Here is a 23,382-nt window from a genome sequence, read left to right as displayed (position 1 = left end):
TATTTACTAAAATGCCAATATCTATAATGTAAAATGTGGTCTAGTTGGGCGCCGTGAAAACTCTATAAAGTACTAGTGCTGTGATTGGGTATGTAGCACAACTACTAACCTCTACAGAATATTAACTAAAATATGTCTTGTTATGTTGATAGTGAAAATAAATTATTCTCAAGTTGTATGTACTGGTGTAGTTTGACTCAGTGTGAATACCAAACAATAAAATGTCGTATAATTCCTTAGCAGTATGTCTCCTTCTCTTTGGTGTAAGTATTCTGACCTTAAAATCAACAAATATAAGTAGTGTGTTTAAAAGCATTAACTTCTCTATGACTGCTGATATCAGTGTAATAAAAACTAATTATTCTTTCAAGACAATCCAAGCTAAATATTTCTGTCTATCTGGTTTAACATACACATGATATGTAAGTATGGTTATCAATCGGAAAAATAAAATATAATGAAAATTTAACTTTTTACTAGGGTCAAAATCATGGTTGTATGGGTGACAATACTCTTTTGCAACATATCCAACTGTAACATGAAAAGTGACAGAGTCAATGATTAGCAATCAACATACAAATACCTTTGAGACAATTATTCATGTTTAAATAGGTTTTTCATTAAACAAAATTTCAATATCCGTTATACTTAAATGTCTTTCAGAACTAATTACGTTTTACGTAATTGTATCACTGAATAATAGTTTGGTTATCAGTCAATATTTTAAATATTATTGAAACACATTTTAACTGGCAAATTAGTCTTTTCTTTGTTTTTACTAGCTCAGTCTCTTTCGGTAGATCAAACTGTCTCAAGACTTCTGGACCTGGGGCTATTCTTTAAACATTCAAGACAATTAATGACTTTAACAGATTTTAACTTTGATATCGTACATATTACTGATCAATGTCAGTTAACCAGGTCCAGTATGTACAAGCTACAAGTCTTTACGTAGTTAAGTAGTATTAAGTGGTTTTGCGAGTTTCAAATTAGGTCTTGATCGTAAACATCATAGTTTAAGATATCTTGCCATTAAAATAGGACAGGTAACTTCTCGCTGTTCTTGTTAATTCGGGGATGGGGCAAACAAACCTCGTCGCGTCGTTACAATACCAAGAGGCTGTGGAAAACCTCTCCGAACCCCTGTCTCTCCTCCGATGTTGCTGGTTAGATCTCACTCTCCTCCGATGTCGCTGGTTGGGTCTCCGTCTCGATGCACCTCCTCTCGTGCTGCTGGTACTCCAGCAGGACTGGCGTCGGTCACCTGGAGTCGTCTAGAAGGATGATGTCCTCCGGTACACCGTCTACGATGCCGTCTACCGCTGTCGAACTCCTTCCATATCGAAGATTGATAGTCCTTTTCTTCGTTTCTTCTTAATTCGTCGTTGATCCAGTTCTATTTATGCTGTTAGTCAAAACTTATCGTCGTCGTCGATTCTTTAGTAGAGCTTCGAACATCGGTAACTACCTCTTCTTCATTGTGTAGTTCCGGTATTTATTATAAAATCATCAATTTCACGTAGATTCTAGCTATTCAGTCGTCGTACCAATGTTTTACGTGATATTCTTACATTCATTTATGACTAAATCACGGAGCTCTTTCTCTCTAATCCTTCTCCCATGATAGTAGAACAGAAACTCAAGTTCCAATTTGTTTCAAACAGTCAAAGCTTTCTCTATTGAACACTCTCCGAAATCACACTGGAAATACTAAATTCTTTAAATAAAATCTATGCGTAGTCGAGCGTCCAATCACATATACTCTTTCCTCAGTAATGACCCAAAAACAATATAAAAAGGTGTAAGCTCATTTCCTATTCGTCGCCGTTTAACAAATGTTTGCAAAGACATTTCATAAAATTATTACTTAGATAAAACATGAAAATACTTAAAGAGTAAAACCAAATTGACCTGACCATAGAGATACAATACTGGTAAATATAATTCATAACAGGACTAAGACAAAGTCATAGAGGTAAGAAGTAAAATAATAAACATAAAATTCATTTCTATTGAGGGCTTCTCAAATACCTCTATAGCTGACGTCATGAATATGTATTCTGACGTAATTACCAGCCGGATAGGCAGGTTTGATGTCATGCCCTATAAATTCTATCTTAAGGACACGACTCCGTCAGGGCAAAGGGACATAAAATTTCACCGCCTAAATTGCAAAAATTGTAAAATATCATCGATCGTCTCTTAGATGCAGGAGTGATTGCTCCCTCTGTTTCCGATTTTAGTTCACCATCCTTTTTAGTCCCTAAGAAGGAGGCTGGTGAATTTAGGCTGGTTCATAACTATAAAGAACTAAATAAGATTAAAGAGGACAGCTACGAGTTGCCAACCGTAGAGATCGCCCTCCAACATCTAGGGAATGCCGCCATATTTTTCCGTCATTGATTTAAATGCTAGTTTCCACCAGTGTCTCTTGCATCCGGACTGTCGCAAATATACTGCATTTTCTACTCCTTGGGGGAAATTTCAATTCAATCGAATGCCTATGGGTGTGTCTTTTGGTAGCCAGGCGATAAGCCGAGTGCTATATCACATTCTAGGTGACTTGAAATATAAATCAGTATTTAATTACATTGACGATATTATCATCTACAGTGCAAATTTGGAGCAGCACAAACATTTGTGTCAGGTGTTTGACCGCCTCAGAGCCGCTAATTTAATGGTAAATCCCGATAAGATTCACTGAACCAGCTCGGTAAGCTCGGGCACTGGGTGTTGAGATTGTCTCACTTTAAATTTAAATTACATCACATTAAGGGTAGTGACAATGTAGTGGCTGATGCGCTGTTGCGAATGTTCTCCCCCGATGAGTTTGACACACGTGTTTCGTCTGCGGCTGACTCAAAGTCGATTTGTGCCACTGTTTGTAAAGTTTTTCCCGAGTCATTTCTTAGCATTCAGCAATGTCAGCAGGAGGATCCATTGTGTATTCAAATCCATAAGGATTTGAGTGCTGGTAAAGCCGTGCCTTACATTAAGGAACAGGGTGTAGTGTATTATACCGGGACATCCGGTAGGCAAAAGAAGGCTGTTTTTCCCGCCTCCCTTCGCCCTATGGTGTTGAAATACTTTCACGACTCCTTGTTGGGTGCGCACTTGGGCATCGACAAAACTTTTCGTCGAATTAGCGCGCACTTAGCTAGGCCTGAATTGCGAGCTGATGTTCAAAAACACGTGCGATCTTGTCGAGACTGTCAAGTCTCGAAGCCCCCGCAGTGTGCCAAAGTCGGCTTGTATTGCGCTGATGCTCCTGTTGCCCCCTGGCATGTGCTCCACATTGACATTTTTGGTCCTCTAACATGTTCAAAAAAAGGTAATAATTGTATTTTGGTCATTTTGGACATTTTTTCTAAATTTGTGTTACTCATTCCCTTAAAAAAACATGAAAGCAATTAGTATTGTCGGAGCCTTGCGAGACCAAGTGTGGAAATTTTTTGGTGCGCCTTCCATGATAACGTGTGATAACGCACGCTATTTCCGTTCAGTACAGTTTAAAGACATGTGTTTTCAATGGGCCATTAAGCCCATTTACAGCAGTCCTTACTGTCCCCAGGGCAATCAATCTGAGCGCGTAAACAAAGTACTTAAGGGTATTCTTACACATTTCTACAGGGATGATCAGACACTATGGGATAGTGATTTGGATTTTATTTTATTAATGTGGAGCTTAATTCTGCAGTGCATTCCGCCACTCGATTCCCTCCTTCGATCCCATTCCTAGGTAGAGAGTTGACCCACCCCCTCCTTAATCTGTGGGGACTGCCGCCACTGGAAACTACCTCTGATGACGAGTCACTGGAGCCTGTGCTCAATAGTGTGGAGTGTAACCTCACGAAGGCGCGCCAAGCGGTGGCTACTTTGTGTAATGCTTCCCGGAGACCTCACGGTTTTGTAATTGGAGACCTTGTAATGGTTAAGAATTTGTTGCTGCCTAAGTTGGCTGATAACATAAATTCTAAATTAATTCCTTCGTACGTTGGTCCGTACGTAATAAATATTCTTAGGTGACAACTCTGTTTTGTTGCATAGTGCTGCGGGCTCTAAGAAATTCAAAAAGGCCCATGTGGGCAATTAAAGAAATTTAATGTGTAGCCTTGATGGCCTGCAGTTGTTTTGGCGTTCGCGTCTGGCCTTGTTTTTTGTTTTGTTTTCAGGTTGTTTGGTTATCGTTTCCCCCTCCCCCCTTTCCCCGTCGAGGATGCCACGCCCACAAGAGGATCCGCGCCGCTGAGGACCTGACACTCCTCTGCCTTCCCGCACCGCCCGTTCGCCGCTGCGTCTATGAGGCCGTCCGCCTCTTCTGCCGCCTGAGCCATCTGGAACGCCGCGTACACATGTTGCTGTGCGCTGTGCGGCCCTTCGCAGCCTCTCAGGGCAGGGGCCCGCCCTGAGGAGCCTCCTTCGAGTCACCGCGGTACGCTCGAGACTGTGCTGGCTGAGCGAGCGGCCGTCTACTCTGCGGCTCTGGCGTGCTGGCATGCCGTCGTGCTGGTGCGCGACCCTCATCCCGCTCGTCTGAAGCCGTGACACAGGCCGTGAATGAGTCGCAAAGGAAGTCCTCGCCCCTGTGAGCATGCAACACGCTGTCGCGGTTGACACTCCCGGTGTCACACCACCACAAGTTAGACACCCGTCTGGGAACAGCCTTCAACACTCCAATCTTGTTTATCTTTTTTAAATTATTATTTTGCACGCTGCTCCGAAAAACGAGTGCCCCAAAATTCATAAATAAATTATTCAAAAAGTTTTTTGAAAAGGAAGAGATCAGATTAATAGTATTTAAAATGAAAAGAACGTAATTACTCAAAATGTGAAAAACTTTAATGAGACCATTTGCGCATGAGCATGGTAAGGAATTTAATTTACGACCAAATATCAAAAAATTTACAATTATATCTAAAACCATTCGCCCTATAAAGTTACAGAGGCTTTTAATATAGCCACGTTTTAATATATACCAATAAATAATAAATACTGCAATAAACGCATAAATAAATTCAGACATTGATACACAAACTGTTCTAAAAATATATAGATGTATAAATAGTAAATTACAATACTATACAAATAAAAGTTAATAAAAATTAATGTCTCTCTAAAACATCTTGATTACACCCGGGTGATTTTATTTTACGGCGCTTCATGGCATGCTTGATGGAAGGTCCGGTAAAAATGAGTACGAGGACGCAACATACACTCGACGTGGGAATTAGGGTCTTTTGGCAAAAATCATTTTTTGAATTGTTCACTGTTACGGTGGGCAAAGTTTATATCAACGCCCCGGGGTTACAGGGGCAAAAGTTCGGAGCCGGAATCACTTACTTGGATTAAACGTTGTACGTCGCATCCCACCCCGGACCTCCTGGCCCGGAGTTTAGCCGGCTGTACTTTAGCACACATGCTAAAAGCTTCATTAACGAAAAATGTAGCGTAGACTCTTCATCCCCTTGGCAGCACCCGCCACAATCTAAGTATTTGCCGAAGTTCAATATACGTCAGCTGATTTATGTTAAAAAAAAATATTCACGAGTCCCCGCCGGCCCAATACCACGAGCCATCACCCGCGCTCGTCACGCCCGAAGCGCATACACGCCCACCACGGCGATCAGCTGACGACTCCTTCATACAGCTCATTCCGTCCCTCTTGACGTATTTCCCCCACCACCTTATTGCCTTGGAACAGTCCATTTCAATCTTCACGGGGGGGGGGGGGGGGAGCGTCGTACACCGTATTATGATTCAAAGTCCAAGACGATATAATTAAATATCAAGAAACTAAACCATTTAAAAAAACATAATATAAAAACATATTTAAAAATAAGATTAACAAAACTTATAAAAGACCAATACTTATAAAAAAAGAAAAAGGGCAAATACTAAAACTAAAATTACGTCACAGCCATAATTCAACATTAATTAAAATAAATATAAAATCAAGTGGCCATGCCACCTATGGCCACAACGCTCGACAGGGGTGCGAGGTGAAGAGCCGAGTCAGCCAGGCGCCCGTTTGCACGCTGTGTTGGGGACGCCTAATGCTTGCTGTGCCCGGAGGCGCGTCGGCTGTCGACTCTCGAACTCTGGTGATCGAATCTACATTGAACATGAAATTTACTGGGACGTCCCGCAAATGTTCAGCGCTGAAGAGTCCAATGTAATAATGATGAAGATACCAATGTATTAGACTTTTATTCAAGAGATTTTGGCCTATGTAATTGGCGTATTGAATCACGTGTATTTTGTATTGTATGTGAACGTGTTTAAAAATTATTGGAAATTATTTTTGGACTGGCAGTCAGACCTTTTCGTGGACACTTCAATTTTTTTTTTGTTTGCAACCTATATAACTATGGAAATGACATTGACTTTGTTGCTGACGAGGGCGGCGAGCACGGTGGTTCCAGGGCAGGGGAGTTGAAGCGTCAGGATCGCCACTTCGTTCAAAATCCGCGCGTCAGCGCGGGCGATGGCACGTCGTCCCCTCCTTCCTTCCCCCTCATAGTGTGTGCTTGTTTGCTCCACGCCTCCCCTCCACCGGTCGGCACATGCGCAGTGTCCATAACAGATTTCCCCGACGAGCAGTGTAAACATATTTTTTCTGGGTCTTCGCCCACGCCGTGCAGTTTTTATTTTAAATATGTTTATTACTTAACGCTACGTGTTAACTGTAGGGGTCATATGATTTAATTTTTTGCTTTTGGCACTTCGCACAACTGCTACACCGTAGGGTCCTAGCTATGCTTATTCATGCTATCGCTATGGCATATTTTATCTCCTCTGGTCCTGTACTATTATACGGTGATCTACTACAATAGAGGTCCTACATTTTTAACTATGCTTATAACATTTTTTATTTTACACTACGCTTATTACTTGGCGTGTTGCACACGTGCTACCACTAAAGCATATTTTACGTTACATTTTTTTCTTTCTTGACAAGTACTATAATATGGCTTGAGGTTTCTTTTTTGTTCTCACTTTACATTATGTCCTCGCGGCGACAACATGGTGGTCGCTCTCTGTGTGTGGTTTTTGAGGTTATGTTGCTCCCTGGGAGCTGTATTTAGTCATAGCTAGTATGGCTGGGATTTTAAGCAGAGCGGTAAATGTTTTAGACATAGCTAGTATGGCAGCGTTTGTGGAGTGGTGGGGGTTTGCTTTCGGCATACTGGAAATTTAAACATGGTGGTGTTTGTGGAGTGGTGGGGGTTTGCTTTAAGCATAATGGTGGGGGTTTGCTTTAGGCATTCATCATGGCGGCATTTTATTTCTTTTTTCGAAATTTAAACATTGCGGTATGCGGCCTTTTAAGCATATATTCCTTATTTAGTTCTCTACTACTCAAATGGTCTCGTGGTCTGGTGGGTAAGGTGTTTGCTTTCTAATCTCTACATTGTTTGCGTCCCACGGATCGAATCTCACACCGCCCAGCTTTTTTTGTGTACAATTCCTGCCTTCAGAGCGACGGTGGCGCGCTCCGGTAACCAAAGGCTGAACTAAGATGGCGGCCTCCAATGGTTGCGACGGTGGCGCGCCCTGGTAACCAATGTCAACAACAATGGCGGCCCCCATGAAACAAGATGGCGGTCTCATGATGTTTCTGGTGCAGTGTTTACATAACAATGGTTGCGTAATGTTTACATTTCAACGTTTACACTGTCCCAGAAATGTCTTGCTCCTCCTACTTGTAATTGTTTGTTTTTTAGTAAAAATATTTTTTTTTAAATATTTCACTTCAAAATAGATAGTTTAGGGCTTTTGAGTACCATTTTTTTTATTAACTATCCGTTTTCTCTTAATAAATTGTATTTTATGTGATCTGTACCATCTGTACAACAAAATAACTTATTATTCAAGCAATAAATTAATTGCCGAATGGGAATGTGTGTTGTAGTCCTAAGTGTCGCTTGAATAAGGCATTAATATTTTGGTAAAAACTGCCATTATTCTCTCAATGTAAAATTTTCAGATTTTGATACTTGATAGCTTGAAGATTAAAAAAAAAAAAAAAAAAACTTGTCAATATTCAAGGGACAGGGTGAGCATTAGTAGTAAGAATAAAGTGAAGTAAATTTTGTGGTAATAATTGCAAATTTTATCTTACATATAGTTTATTAAATTTGCTCATCACTTTTTTTTTATTGTAATTTAACGAGTAAAACAATTACGGGTAAACCTGGGGCTTCTCGTCCACGGAAACGAAACATGTGACAGCTGCGAACGAGATATGGAGGAAAAGAAGAAAAGAAAGTTATATTGACAATGAGGAAGAGGAGTCGACAAAATTATTTTAATAAGCTGGGTTTAATCTAAATAAAATAATATTTAATTTTACGGGAAAGAATACAGTTTAATATTTCAAGTAATATATTTCTATTTTATGTCCTAGAGTTATGTCGAAGTAAGAATTTGAAATGTGTTAAAGTTAATTTCTTCCCCAATGCGAATTGGATTTGAAAATGTCAAATTGAATGCATATTTTTTTGCAATTTGAGTAAAGTAATGTGTTGCTTCAACTTACAGGTGAGAGTTTATTTCCCCATACGGATTTACAAAGTGTTGGTATTTTACTGTGTTGTTTGTTGTAGTTATGTATGATCAGTTTTGCATTTAATAAATGCAATTTTATAAGCATTCTGAAACTGGCTACTATTGTGTACTCGGTACAACGCCAGCTTATGGTGCTAGAAGTTGCGGGTTCTAATACCGCCCAGGTTTAGTTTTTTTGTTCTCATAGGTTTAAGTTAATATGCAAGCCGTTCCCATAAGCAAGGCAACTTACAAAAACAAGTAATAAAGCTAGATAGTGTAAAGGTCCGCTGAAACAACTTCTGCTTAAACAACATGGCTATAAATGGTAGTACATATAGCGGGAATTTTTCTTTGCTGTTTCTTGGAATCTAAGTACGATTAAAAAGTTTTCAATTTATTATTTCAATATTTGTGTGTGTGTCGCTACTTTCTTATTTGTATTGACAAAAATAATTCTAGGCAGGTGGGTGTCGGACCCCACATACATTTGTCTTCCCCCTTCTTTTTAAGTTTATTCCATGTGTCATGTTCCTAAACATGTTTTGCCAGCCTTTTTTTAACACTATCTTAGCTACGCCCATGCTTAAAATGGGTGTATGTGATTAGTCTTCAACTATCTAATCTGTGTCGTATCTAATTGGCCAATCGATCAAAAAAGCAGCAGATCGTTACAGTTTTGAAAACGTGCTGTTACAAATTATATTTTGATATACCACTACTGTTATTTTGATGACTATGTCGCCTAGAACTCTGAAAGTTGTACGTACGTTATCTCAAAATTATTTTTCTTACTGAGAGTTACAAACAAGTTTTTAATAGAGTGGCTTTTGAGCATTAAATATAAATTTGTAAATGTTAAATTAATTTTTACACTATTATCGTTTGAATACAATTTCTCATAAGTGAGACTGTACTTACAAGTTAAAAACTATTAGTAGCATCATGTTTCTGCTGTGAATACATTCTTCGGGTCACGCAATATGACCAAATACTTTTAGATAATTTCGTGGAAATACTACCTATTGTAGCTGTTAACACTGTGCGACTTCCGGAAAATTTCTATATAGTTTTTCGTTTCATGGTCTATAGATCCCAAAACCATCGTCAACTCAAAAGTTTATATATATATACCTATATATACCTATATATATATATATATATATATATATATATATATATATCACATTTTTGTGGACACGATTACTGCCGTAATTTTTCACAAATAACTTCCAAACTGATGCATAAAATACAAAGGTGGGAAATCTCAATTTACTTCATAAATGGGCAATATCCGACCAAAGGGGTAAAAAATAGGGAGGTTTTTTGAAAAACCGATAAATCGCTATAGCCCCTATAATATTGTTACGATCGCGCTTGGCTGCAGTGCTTGGCGTCGCCGCTCTCGTTCGGCCTGTCTGCGCCCCCTTCCACCCGCATCCTCTCCCTGGTATCTCGTGTCATACTATCTCGCGAAATCCTGACCTTCGCAGCGCTCACCTGCCTCAGATTGAGTTACTTAAAAGAGGCCGCAATGCGGCATAAAAGGACTCAGACATGTTTATCGGCGCGTTTTGTGGGAACACGATGCTTGTTGCGTTCATCGGTGTTCTTTGAGCAGTCGCCGCGTCCTTCGACAGGACTCACGACGCGTTTCTGGACATTTCGACGGCGAAGGTCGCGCGATATCTCGGAGACATTCCCGATTGTTCTGGACGGGAACCCAAGGGCTATATAATGAGGTTGGGCCGAGCTTCGAGTCTGTCAGTCGGTGACTGAGTGCGTTCTCCCGCGGCAGAGTTTCCGGGCGATAGTGCCGCGGGCGCGGCAGAGTGGCGAAGTCCTTGGACGAAGGTTCCAGGGCAGGGAGTGAGTGAGTTCAGTGGAGTCGGGAGTTTTCCCGCGGCGGAGCTTCCGGGCGATAGAGTCGCGGGCGCGGCGGAGTCAGTGAAGTTCCGAGTGAGGCGTCGAGTGGGATCTCGGCGAAGGGAAGTGCGTCGGCGGCGGCGGAGTGCGGCGACGGAGTCCTGCGGCGGAGACCCACGAGGGGTGCTGCGGTGAGAGTTGCGCCAGAAGTGCGGCCCAGCGAGGTGTGTGAAACGAGTGACTGGGGAATTGACATTTCTTTACCTGTAATTAATTATCTGCCAATTTAGAAGATTATTTGTAAGGGACAAGTAGTAGTAATAAATAAAACTGTGTGTGTGATAAAAATCTTTAATTGGGCTATCCTTTACGAACCCGCAGGTAAATCGTAACAATATGATAAATATCATATCCGTTTGAACGTATTATAAGAAAACTTTTTCTTCTCGGAACAATTATGATACGACCAACCATAACTCAAACGGGTGGAGAAAACAAGGATTCGATGACAAAAAAATATAACTCTGATCGATAGGAACACAATAGAATTCGTTCAATGGGATTGTAAATCTTATAATTTTTGTCTAAAACTTTTGTCTGAAACTATTTTTGGTAAGACAAACAATTGCTGCAAGAGGCGAAAAAAGTGGTAGTAATTAAATAATAAATAATAATAATAATAATAATAATAATAATAATAATACCAGTACTTTTTACACTATTCAAAACCATCCTTCTTATTGTAAAACAAAAATATATTATCTAGAAAATTCGTCCGAAATTATTTTTACATGACCTACCATTACTGCAAAGGGTGGAAAATAACGGGGGTTGAAAGACAAAAAAAACCCGAACTTCTTTAGTAAGTATACACTATTAAATTCGTTCAATTTAATTGTAACTCGTATAAATATTGTCTAAAAATTGCGTCTAAAACAATTTTTCATACAAGCAACCTCTGCTTCTAAGGGTGAAATATACAGGGTTAAAGGACAAAAATAAACTAACTCAATTATTAAGTACCCGGTAAAATATATAATAATTAATAGCTAATCTTCTAATAATTTTCTAAAACTTCAGTTAGTAGTATATAAATAAATGTATTTTCTGGCCTTGGCTTCTTGCTGAGGATTGAAGATAGTCATAGTTAATCCGAGCGCAGAGATTCGCGTGAGGTGTCGGTGTTCGCCATCTTAGATTACGCCGAAACGACGGCCATATTGGATGACCTTGACCTTGAAACATGACCTTAACACCAGCGGCCATCTACGATCCGAAATTTTGTTTTCTAGAACTTTCCATCATTTAGTAATCGAATGCCCCACTCCCTAAGGTTGCAATTTTCGTTACGGACACCAACTTGAAAATCCGTTTTCTACGCTAGGAAATCGGGCGGCCGATCCTTTGTTCATGGTAGCCGCAGGCAGACTGACCCCCACCACTAATTACAAGGTATATATATCGCCACCTATAATGTCATGTCCGTCATCTTGTTTTCATCTGCTGGAGGCCGCCATCTTGTTTTCGTCTGTTAGAGTGCACTGCCGCCATGTTAGTTTAATTTTTACCCACAAGATGGCCGCCATGACAATCATACTGACTGACCTAATATTTTCCTTGGCATTATTGGTGGGTCAGTCTGCCGGTGGCTTCTGTGGAGGAAGGATATGTTGCCATTTTTAATCGATTGCCCCTCATCGAGTTTGAACCCTGTACCTTATTTTTAAATTTTACTATCGAAATTTTATTAAGTATATTATTTTATAATTTTTAAAAAATTTCCCGTTAATTCGATAATATATATGGATTTTTAAATTGATGGACAGTTATCAAAAAAACGGAAGTTGATTTTTAAAAAATGTAAGTTTTTTTTTTTATAAATTTTGAATTTTTTTTTTTTAATTAAAATAGGTTAATGTTTACGTAGTTTCAAGATGGCGACCTTAACGAAAAGTGCAACGATGGCAACTGAGATAAAGGTCCTGATATCAGTGGCTTAGAGAGGCTTGCTTTTAGGAGTCTTAAGCCGCTTTTAAGAATTTTCAACCCGTTGGCATTTGACACCAATAATGGCCGCCATGAAATCACAATCCAAGATGGCGGTCGGCATCTTGCACCTGTGCCAGTATAGTCTATTGTATACTACTCGCTGACTGTAGCATGGCAGTACCTGGCTTGCCCATGGCGGGGCGGCGCAGCCTGGCGAACCAGCGCAGCAGGCGGCGAGCGGCGCCGGCCGAGCAGGGCTTGTCGGCCAGCAGCAGCGCCGAGTCCGCGGGGTCCTTGCTGCAGGGAGACATGCCCGGCCTCCCGGCCTCCTGGCCTCGTCCACACCCTCCCCTACAAGCAACCACGTGCATGTGCCGTGGCTGGCCGTCGCCATATCACATTCCGCCAAAAAACAAACTACACCAGTAGTATTTTACAGGACATTGTACTGACATTCCGTGACGGGATTACTCTACAAACCTGATCTAAGAAGAATACGCAATTTATTTTCTTTAGTAAGAGTATTTTTGAAGTTATACTTCTTTTGCGAGTTGTCAAAAAATTAATTATTAAATTATTAATTAAAATAATATTTTACTAAATTTAATTTAATTTATTTACATGTTTTTATTAATGTTAAATTATAAGTATTTAAAATGTTTAATTTGATTGACATTATACCAACCGTATTTATATCGCTTCAATCATTTTATTATTTTTATCTATTAATTATTTGAATGCAACTTAAAAGTAGTTTCTTATTACGTCAAGTAAGTTAAAACTTCTAACACGCGTACTTAAGTACATGCACCCATTTTTATTTTTTATTTGTAGTAAGTATGTGCGTTATTTAAGATCTTATGAGAAACGAAGGTTTTTAAAACACAGACTCAACATGTTTAGCTAACTTCCAAATAAATGGACTCGAAACGAGGAAAGTAATACGCGTGTGTATTGTAAATTGATAAAACTATAGAAGAAAAATATGACTGTAAATAAACCTATCGTCGCATCCATATAGACTTATTGACGCCCGAGTAGGCAGTGAGAAACAACCAAACTGACAGTCCCCCAGTACGAGCTGCGAGGCAGGCAGCGGGTGTGAGCGGCGCGCGGCGGCCTCCGGCGCACCGAGTATACCTGCGCCTGGCGCTGCGCTGGGCCGGAGACTTGAACGCACGCATGCGACAGTGCGCGCCAGCAATGGGTCACCTTCTCTAGAGCGACTGCTAGTGGTCGAGTAGTGACACGCGAATAAACCACTGTTTCCCGTGGGGCGAGACACTAACTTACTTCCTCAAGTGAGGGGACGTGCATGCGGCAAGCTCTGGTTCGGTTTAACAGAAATGCAACTAAAAGGCTTAAAAATGGGATTTTAAAAACTGATACTGGTTCTCCTTCAGGAATTAACGAGCCAGCTCCAACAGTCATTAGGGCAACCTCACACAATTTAGTGCCCGTTATAATTATTTAAAGGTGCCCAGAATCTGCTGGTTTTAAATGGCCATCTGGAGTTTAACAGAATACTTAAAACTTCCATTTACAAAAAAAAACATGCATTGACAGATGCAGAAAAACACGAACAAAAGTAAATAAAGAACAATATTAAAAGACAACCAGGTTTCAGTAAGTCTTTTCAGAAATATGAACTAACGCGCAGTAATAAAGATAAGTAAAAGTGACTATTATGGTGATGCCTACGAGACAAAGCCGTCTTGTTTAGTTTAGAATGGAAAGAAGAATGTTCGCAACACTGGTGGTAGGCGAAGTACGCGAGATGAGAGCCTACCGGGCAGTCCAGCAGGATCACGGGAGACGCGGGAGACAGACGGAGCCACGGCGCGGCGCGCACATCACTGCTCCTCACTCGCCCGACACCTGCGCGGGACTGGCCGCCTGGCGGGAGTAGCGGGAGTAGCGGGACCTCCGCGCATGCGCCGCAGCGCTCCGCCCCCTCCAGGTACCAGGCGGCGGTGGAGGGGGAGCTCCTCACTCCTCACTCCTCCCTCCTACCGCCCGTACGGCCGTCCAATAGTATAGTCAACCTACTGAGTTACTGAGTAAATGCTGCACAATACGCTTCATCTTTATAACAAAGCCCTAACTACTAAGTTTGTAAGTAAGAGTAATAAGACTTCCTACGGCTTAAATATTTTCAATTTGTTGCGTAAGTGAAAATCACACCTGTCATGGATTTTCGGTTGTAGTTTTGTAATAAGGTGCCTGCGATGCCCGGACTGGCACACGCGGAAGAACTCGCAGACAAGGTACAGATTTACACCGCAGAGCTGAGTGCTGAAACCTGTTTACCTAAACAGTCAAGCCCTTAACAAATTTCATGATCACTGAAAAGGTTACCTACTTGAAGAGACAGGAAGAATGGTACTGCATGCGAGGCAATCACACAAGATATTTCAGACATACCGCATAGATGCGTGCTCCCAGAACAAGCGTTCTTTACTTCGTGGTTGAAATTTTTCTTCTAACTTCATCTAACTTAAGATTCAGCGAAGCTGCCAAACACAGTAAAAACAAAAATCAATATAAAAAAATTGTCATAAAAATTTATTTATAACATATTTTTACAAAATTCCATCCATCGCCTTCAAGTTCTCTCCATTAGATGCGATGCACTTGTCAAGTCTTTTTTCCCACTGTTTGAAGCACCTCTGGAACTATTCAACTGAGATATCCTCCAGTGCCCTTTGCGTAGCTGTTTTTAACGCCTCGAAATTATTAAAACACTTCCCTTTTAGATTTTTCTTGATTCTCGGGAACAGGAAAAAGTGGCGAATACGGAGGGTGGGGAACGACAGAGCACTCCTGGGGCCAAATAGCGGTTCTCTCGTAAGGCCGGGTGTGCGCGGAGATGTTGTCGTGATGAAGGAACCAGTCACCTGATCGCTAAAGTTCCGTGCGTTCCTCCACACATCCTCTCGCAAATGTCTTACAACTTCCAAACAAAGTGCTGGTTAACAGTCCGGCCAGGAATAACAAATTCCCGATGCACAATTCCATGAACATCAAAAAAGGCAATGGACATCGTCTTAACATTCAATCTCACTCGTCTTGGTCTGGGGGAGTTGGGAGTTGGGAGTCTCTCACTGGCTTGGTGCGTGCTTGGTTTCAGGGTGAGACCCGTAATAACAACGCTCATGACCTGTAATAACTTTGGTCAAAACGTTGGGATCACTTTCAGTCTCTTTTTTCAAGTCCTGGCTCGAATTCAATTGAATGTTTTTTTGATCCTGTTTGAGAAGGCGAGGATCAAATTTAGCGGCAACACGTCTCATTTGCAAATCCTCAGCCAAAATCCGCTAGCACGAGCTCCAACTCACTCCTGTCTCTTCTGAAATTTTGTCGATCATGAAACGACAATGGTCGTTGATTTTTTGGCGGATTTTTTGAACATTTTCATCGTTCCGAGATGTTGAAAGGCGCCCAGAACGAACATGGTCTTCAAAACCCATGTCACCACGTTCAAAGCAGCCAAACCACTCGAAAACTTGTGTGCGGCTCATAGCATCCTCCTTGAAAGCCTGTTGAAGCGTTTGGTAAGCTCCCATTGCCGATTTTTCAAGCAGGAAACAAAATTTTTAACACACTCTTTGTTTTATGTTTTAAATCTGCCATAACGTCTTCGCAGGCGGAACACGGGAACAGTAAGAAAAAACAATACTACGATCACACGTTAACCTACAAACTGACGCCGCTGAGCAGTTGTTTAGTGGAGGTATCTACTAACCCCACCTAGCGGGAGAACTCTCTACTACATCTACGAATGGCAACGCACTCTCACTCCAGTTTTTTTTGTCCCCTCGTAAGAGGGATTATACCCCGTCATGCAGAATCTTAAAAAATTGTCACAGCTTGCAGTACATACGAATAATAAGATCATGTGGGTCGTCCTACCACAAGACCTGACCTTGCAACCTTATGTCAACATTGCCAACCTAGTGTGACTTGATCGACTCCCTTACAGTGTGTGCACTGGAGCCAGACATAGCTAAGCACGCAGGAACCGTGCGTGCAGCTGTGAGTGTCCCGGAGGAGCGCCTCGGTGGTGTGTGGTGTGGGAGAGCGAGGCGCCCCGTCATGGCCACTGGGCGCGCTGTGGCAGGAGTAAACAACCGCGCCGTGCAGTGACGTCACACTGGGCGCCGTTGTGCCGGCTGGGGTCCTTGGGTCTCTCTAGCAGACCTTACAATTATTATTATTCACTCGCAGGCAGCAGCACTGTCAATAAGTTCCTTTGTTTTTTTACGCCGAGTCTCACTTATCAGATAGCTTTCCCTGAAACTTAGCTGAAGGTTATAAAGCAATCAAGCAGAGACCCTTCAAGTGCCAGTAATTACTCCTTTTTCTTACATATTTTCGTCTTTACGAAGACGATGACAAGACAGTTGCAATATTCAAGCTAAAAATTCAAAGAATGATAAAACTGTACATAAAAACACTTTTTTGTCAAGATAAGTTGCTACTATAATATTGTCGATAAAAAAATTATCTCAAAATTATTTTTATAAACGCAAAAGTGCGGTACGGTTATATGTCTGCAACAAACATGTTGGATTTCAACTTAGTTCGCCCAATAATAACATATTATTATATTATTACATATTATACTATTAAATAACTTATTTTTGAGATAATAAGTAATACTGACCGCTGGAGTTACCCGATAATTCGTGTATTCGTTCCTTACTTCCAGGACAATTGGAAAACTCTGAACTGCATCGGTACAAACAAACATAAAACTATTTTACAAGAAATATGTAGAAACATCCAGCTAAAATTTACGAAAACATGTAGAAAAATCCAGCTATAATCTGTAAGCACACAAAATATTATTAAAAGCTTGAAACTTAAGCGATTGTACAACACTGTTTGAGTTCATTTCCGATAATAAAAAGGTCTGTCTAGTTGGTGACAATGCCCAGAATAGGGCGAGCGAGGTGGACTCCGCGGTAGTGCAGGTGCACACTGCCACTACTTTACATAGTGTATTCAGTGAATCTGTCCCAATACAGCCATCAGGAAGCGACCTGTTAGGCTGTGCAAGACAAACCAAAAGCTGTCGTCCGTAGTCGTCTGAAACATACGAGAACATGCTGTGATGTGAACACACTGCACTGACTCTGGACATGAGCCTGCGCCTCAGTGCAAGCAGGCCATCGCGACTACAGAAAGGGGAGAGAGGGGGAAGAGACTAAGGACGGTATTCCAAGACGTTCGGGTAGGTAGCGAATAACCGTTGTCATGTTTGGAAACAACCGGAACCTAACTCGCGAGCCGTATTCTCAGCAATGTAACAGATCGGCGGCCGTTAATAAACGTATCCCTGAGCGAGGCTAGACAGTCGCACATGGCGGTACAAGCACGCGACTACACATTTGTTTACACCCACATGAGAATAATAGAAGACAAAAATCAAGGTGACTGTTTTAAATTTGATTGTCTTTTTTTTTTACTTATAAACATCATTGGTAATACAATTTTTGTAACTGAATACTACTTCAATACATAAAGCTTATAAAATTAATAATTTATATACATCCTCCTCCACTATGTTTATATGATTTAATTTTATTATAAGTCAAAACTAAGGGCAGTAGGCCTACATCATATGAAATAACAAATCCAAAGGACCGGGCTATATTTTAGAAACTAGCTGCACGACCCGGCTTCGCACGGCTATACTAATGGAAAAAAATTAAGCCACATCTCCCATTTACAGTAATGGTAAATAAAAAAAATGCAGTGAAAATTTATTACAATGCTGTATAATGTACCGGAGAGAAAATTAATAGCACCGATGCTTTCCCGACTCGTGCGCGCAACGTACAACTAATGTACCCGTACTTCGCTACGGCAGTCTACAGGCAGATCACTCTTGCGCCGCTCATTATACACGCCCCTCCTTGTGGGTACGCCACTGCCGCGCGATGCCCGTTGCCATGGAGACGCAGAAGACATGAACAATGCAAAATCCTGTTCTCATACAGACAAAGTACCCACTGTTGCCTGGTTTTAACCACCCATGGGATCTAATTTTCGGAAAATGTCATCCTGCGTAACATAAGGAACATTACTGTGAAGTTTCAAGTCTGTAAAATATATAGACTTGAAAAAAAGGGCAATAAAAAAACAAATTAAACACAGAGAGAGGAAACAAAACAATAGTTTAGGTTTGCGATTTAAAGTGATAAAAAGTATTTAAATACTAATTGAACTCTTATGAGGGTACTAATTGCTTCGTTGTTAATATCACACGGGTGTTTTTAACTTGTATGGGAAAATTAAGAATGATAAGGCATCTAGTGGGTGGCAACAATGTTAATAGGCAATAGGAAATAAACTTCTAGCGCCTGCGGCATTGTCAACACACACTTCGTACGTGTACTGCATGTTGTATCTAACCCCCTCCAACGCATTTGATTCTAAATTGGACTTTTAGTACGGATCCCTAATGGTATTGATAATATAATATAGCCTATAGCCTTTCTCGATAAATGTACTATCCAACACTGAAAGAATTTTTCAAATCGGACCAGTGGTTCCTGAGATTAGCGCGTTCAAACAAACAAACAAACAAGCAAACAAACTCTTCAGCTATATAATATTGGTATAGATTATCAAATCTAACTCCAACAAATAATAACTAATATATTATACCTTATATATCGTACAATAATTCGTTTTATAAAAATGTACAAATAAATTCCAAAGGTAGGTTTGGAACTTACTGCTATTAATACTCGGCTTACGTGTATCTTGTAATTTACGCCTTGGTTACAAAGGCACGACAAGAAATGACGAAACTGTAGGTATTCAAGGCTGTTATCATCTCAAGTATTTTTTTAAGTTGCTATGCTTTTTTTTCTTTTGAACAATGATAGTTTTGCTGCCATTAAGTTTCATTTGGCACACCAATATGCTTGGTGCGTCCCCCCATGTTCTCGGAAATGACTATATGAGTTGATGGCGCCAGACGCGTGGCCGTCCTCTGGACAACGTGAGCTTTGCGCATGCGCAGTAGTTAGGGCGAGGGACAGCCCACGGATAGGAAACCACTAGGGACTGGCCGTGTGCCGTGGAGCGGTAAAGTAACACCGGTCTGGCTGTGGCCTTGACCGCTGCCACTATGACGTCACGAGGAGAGTGAAAGGACGGAACAACACACACAGGAAACACCCACGTGACATGCGGTGTGCTGAGCTTCAGGAGAGACCATGCCATTCAGACATCTAAGAGGTGTGTGATTAATTAAGGCATTTAGAATACGCTGAGGGCGGATTAGTAGTAAGTTTTATTTATAACGTTTTAATCTGTATTTAGGAGTGAAAATAAATAAAACACATGTTTTAAGAAATTATTATCAAGCATTAACAATCCGCAGAAATTCTTAAAAGCACTCAAAGGCCTTGCATTACACCTTTATCTCCATTTCTCCCCCATGTAATGTTCAGATCACCGCTCAAATTTAATAGTTGTCCTATGCGCGCCAGTTCACAGCCTTGCGCTCAGAGGCGATACCGCGCTAGAAGCACCACTCTTATGTTTAATCGTGCAAATTGTGGATCAGAAAATCTTTCCAGCGAAAATATTTAATTTAATCACTAGCTACCATTGCAAGGAAACTTAACAAAAATATTCCGTAACATTATGTAAAAGTATAGTAAAACTTCTCCAGAAACCTCATATATATGCAACTTTCCATAGAAGGATTATTGTTATTAATTGGAATTAAGTGCATATTGTTATTACTGTTTTGTTGTTTAGGAAACATAACTACAAACATTAATGCATAGTTTAAAAAACAATCAAGCAAGAAACATGTGTTTTCATTGCCTGTGAGCGTCGTCATATACAACCTGTAGTCCCGAACAGTAACAGTTGTGTGTGTGTGTTGATGATATAACGGCTACAACGTGTTGTTCTAGTTCAGGAGGTTAGTGCCTCACAATGTAGGTGCCAGTAACGTGGCGTGGCTGTTTCGACTGGCCCAGGCACACGCGCAGAACACTTCGGCAATGTCCGGCTTCGACTATCGAAGGTACAACATATAACTTATATGTATATATATATACATATATACATATATGTATACATACACAGATATATACATATACATATATTTCTAATTTTGAAAAGTACAGATCAGATTTGCTATTATACATTACAGATCAGATTTCAGTAAATTTAAGGTGCATTCTCAATTTTTTTTAATTTATGTCATTCCTAACAGTGAATCGTTCAATAAACCCAATCACTTAAATCAATTCTCAAGAAGCCAATCAGAAATTCACGTTATCTCCGTCATCTTTTTTTTTTCATTTGGTTTTCCGGGAAATCATATCAGAGTTGAATCAAATCAAAATCGCAATTAATAATAAACGCAACATGGTGATTACTTTCACGGTTCCACATGTTATAGATAAAATGTTACACAAATCACATTTAACATGCGTAACAGGCATTATCAGCCGATTACGACGCACGAGATCGGTAAACAAACTACTCGAGGAATACACGAGTATGCTTGTGACTTGTGACTTGTGACTTGTGCCTGATCCGGAGTGACTCCGGTTGCCGAGGGCACCGCGCGACTGGGGCAAGGAGTGCTGTTGGTGCGGCCTTCTTCGCGGCTGTCATGTCTGGTGGCCACGACATGCATCCCAGGCAGTCTTTTTTTGACGTGATAACGTCTTAGAAATCGATGAACGCCGGCTGCACTCACGAAAAAGCATGACTCATTGTCACGTTCCGCCTGAGCCGAGCGTGCAACAACCGGCCAACCACTGTGCGAGAAAATCTATAATATCAACCAGGTTAAGAGCGTGTGGGAGATAATATTTTCTCGCGCGCGGTCAGTTGAAGTGGTTCATTTTTACCTCGTAGGATAGCGCTGTGTTCGGCCACGGGCGTATGGACCGTATCCAAGTGGAGACCCCGCGAACTAGTAACAAAACGGAATGTCACCCGGGAGAGGGTAGGGGGGGGGGAAGTGAGAGACAAAGACGAATGAAGGACTGCTGATAGGGGTGGGATGAGTCAGCTCTAGCAGCCAACGCAACGGCTTTGTGATGTGCTGAGAAGCACAAGACGACACTGGACTATCACACCCGTTTCATACATAACCAGACAGAGCGGATAGAACATTTTTTTTTTTTCGTTTAAAGGAACACCGTTTTTATGCTTAGCTGTTTCGGCGCCTGTGGATGTTACTGTGTGATACACCACCACTTCGTTTAAATAAAAACCATACAACAGTTCTGGTACATAAAATATTACAAAGTAAATTTATCACTCATGTTTATTTTACATTTTACTGCAAGCGAAACAAAAAAAAATAGAACTTTAGATACAAGGTTACACTACATACCTAATAGTATAGTATTGTCATCTGCCTGACAACTTCAGAACGAAACTTCTTATTTATACCTTTTTTAATACACTTGACGTTTCTGACTTGTGTTTTGTAACAAATGTACCGTTGATTTGTAGAGAATAAAACACAACATAATTTGTTAATAGTTTGAGAAGATAACAGCATATTAAACTCTGAAAAATCGCCGATCTCGGCACTTTCCGCATTACAAAATATCGGCTTGACCTCAATTTTTTCTGCTCTTATCGTGCAAGGTTGCGTTTATACCAATGGCGCGTCCTGAGAGGCTGGAACAGTTTTCCGCTCTGTCTGGTCAGCGTTGTCTGGCTGACCCGAATTACTAGGCACTGGCTCAGGCAACTGAAGCTGAACTACTCCAGGAAATATTATTCTAATCAGTTTGCTAGTGTACTATTTTCTACATGAACATTTGCTAATTGTTTCTCCAAATTTCGTTTCGAAATTAAAAAAAAAAAACATGAAGTCCGTGTAGTCTACGTTTTTGATTGAAAAGTCAAACAAGAATTTGTCTTTTTTTCCCCCGGCAATGGACCTAGATACTAGTTTCTATATTTTCTCTAAATCCAAATGTCCATACTTTAATTTTAACTTTAATTTAACTTTTATAAATGTATGTTGTGTATAATTAAGATTACCTTTTTTCATCGATCAACATAATATTTGCACCGTAACCAATTAAGTGATCTTAAAAGTGAATGTTACTGGCATTACAGTATATTACACATAAATTATTATTATTGCAATCACAACTAGTAATCACAATTTAAACAGAACTACTATAATCTATTTCACTGTCCGAATTTTGACGTTTAGCTTGTGAGAAAGGTCTCTCTGTAAACAGGATTGCAAAGATCTTATTTTACCAGAAAACTATTGTAAACTATCTAAAAAAGTGAACGTCAAAATTCGGACAACATGGACTTCATCTCAATGGAAGTTATATCGGTTTTTCGAAAATGAATGACAGTTCACTATATAATTATTGTGTTATGTTGAAATTGAGCCAACTTCTCGCTACAGAAAGAAAACATGTCTCTTCTCATATAACGTAGTAACGTAGAACATGGTCGTGGTAACTACCCACCTATGTATATCCTACCTCTGAAGGTTCAATTACTGAACTCGCATTCGCGTTGGCCTTAGTTTCAATCCTTTTCCAGCGAGTCTTGTTATATTTTAAGTAGTGTATCTATATTGAGGCAAATTTTAGACTAAATTATATGTGTCGTTAAGAGCGTCTATGGTGGAAGGCCGCGGCCTAAGGTATGGGAGGGCTTGCTGCCTGTCGCTCAGTGGCTATTCTGTAATTGAAGCTACGGTATAACTAAATATGATACAGAGACTATAACAGCTAATGAGCGACAGCCATTAACCATAGCACACCGCGGCCTTCCAATAAAGATGCCCACGAAAGAGCCCATCGAAAATTAATATTGAAACATGTAATTAATTTGAGTGAAAAATTATGTATTACTTTAGATTTTTTTTTCGTTCGTGTTACGTAGCGTTTTCTTTCCATAGGCTAGTCATAGGTTCAGCAACTTAACCAAAGTAAGTTTACTCTTGGT

The 23,382-nt window shown here is 40.5% G+C and overlaps 1 protein-coding gene across 14 annotated transcripts in view; it reads right to left on the bottom strand.

Moving 5' to 3' along the window:
- LOC134533641 (serine/threonine-protein kinase tricornered) overlaps positions 1-23,382 on the bottom strand; it is a 455,610-nt gene that overhangs the window by 228,820 nt on the left and 203,408 nt on the right. For 2 of the 14 annotated variants that reach the window (XM_063371157.1, XM_063371159.1), the window contains exon 3: positions 12,584-12,753. The exons of 4 other annotated variants lie outside the window; for them this stretch is intronic. In XM_063371157.1, the coding sequence (XP_063227227.1) occupies positions 12,584-12,713 (130 nt within the window). In that variant the 5' untranslated portion in view covers positions 12,714-12,753. Of the gene's footprint in view, positions 1-12,583; positions 15,431-23,382 lie in introns of those variants that run through there. 8 more of the 14 variants (XM_063371158.1, XM_063371156.1, XM_063371160.1 and 5 more) reach the window with 8 other exon arrangements.

This window comes from Bacillus rossius, chromosome 7 (assembly GCF_032445375.1).
Source record: "Bacillus rossius redtenbacheri isolate Brsri chromosome 7, Brsri_v3, whole genome shotgun sequence".
Lineage (NCBI taxonomy): Eukaryota > Metazoa > Arthropoda > Insecta > Phasmatodea > Bacillidae > Bacillus > Bacillus rossius.
This window is presented reverse-complemented; position numbering and strand designations above follow the sequence as displayed.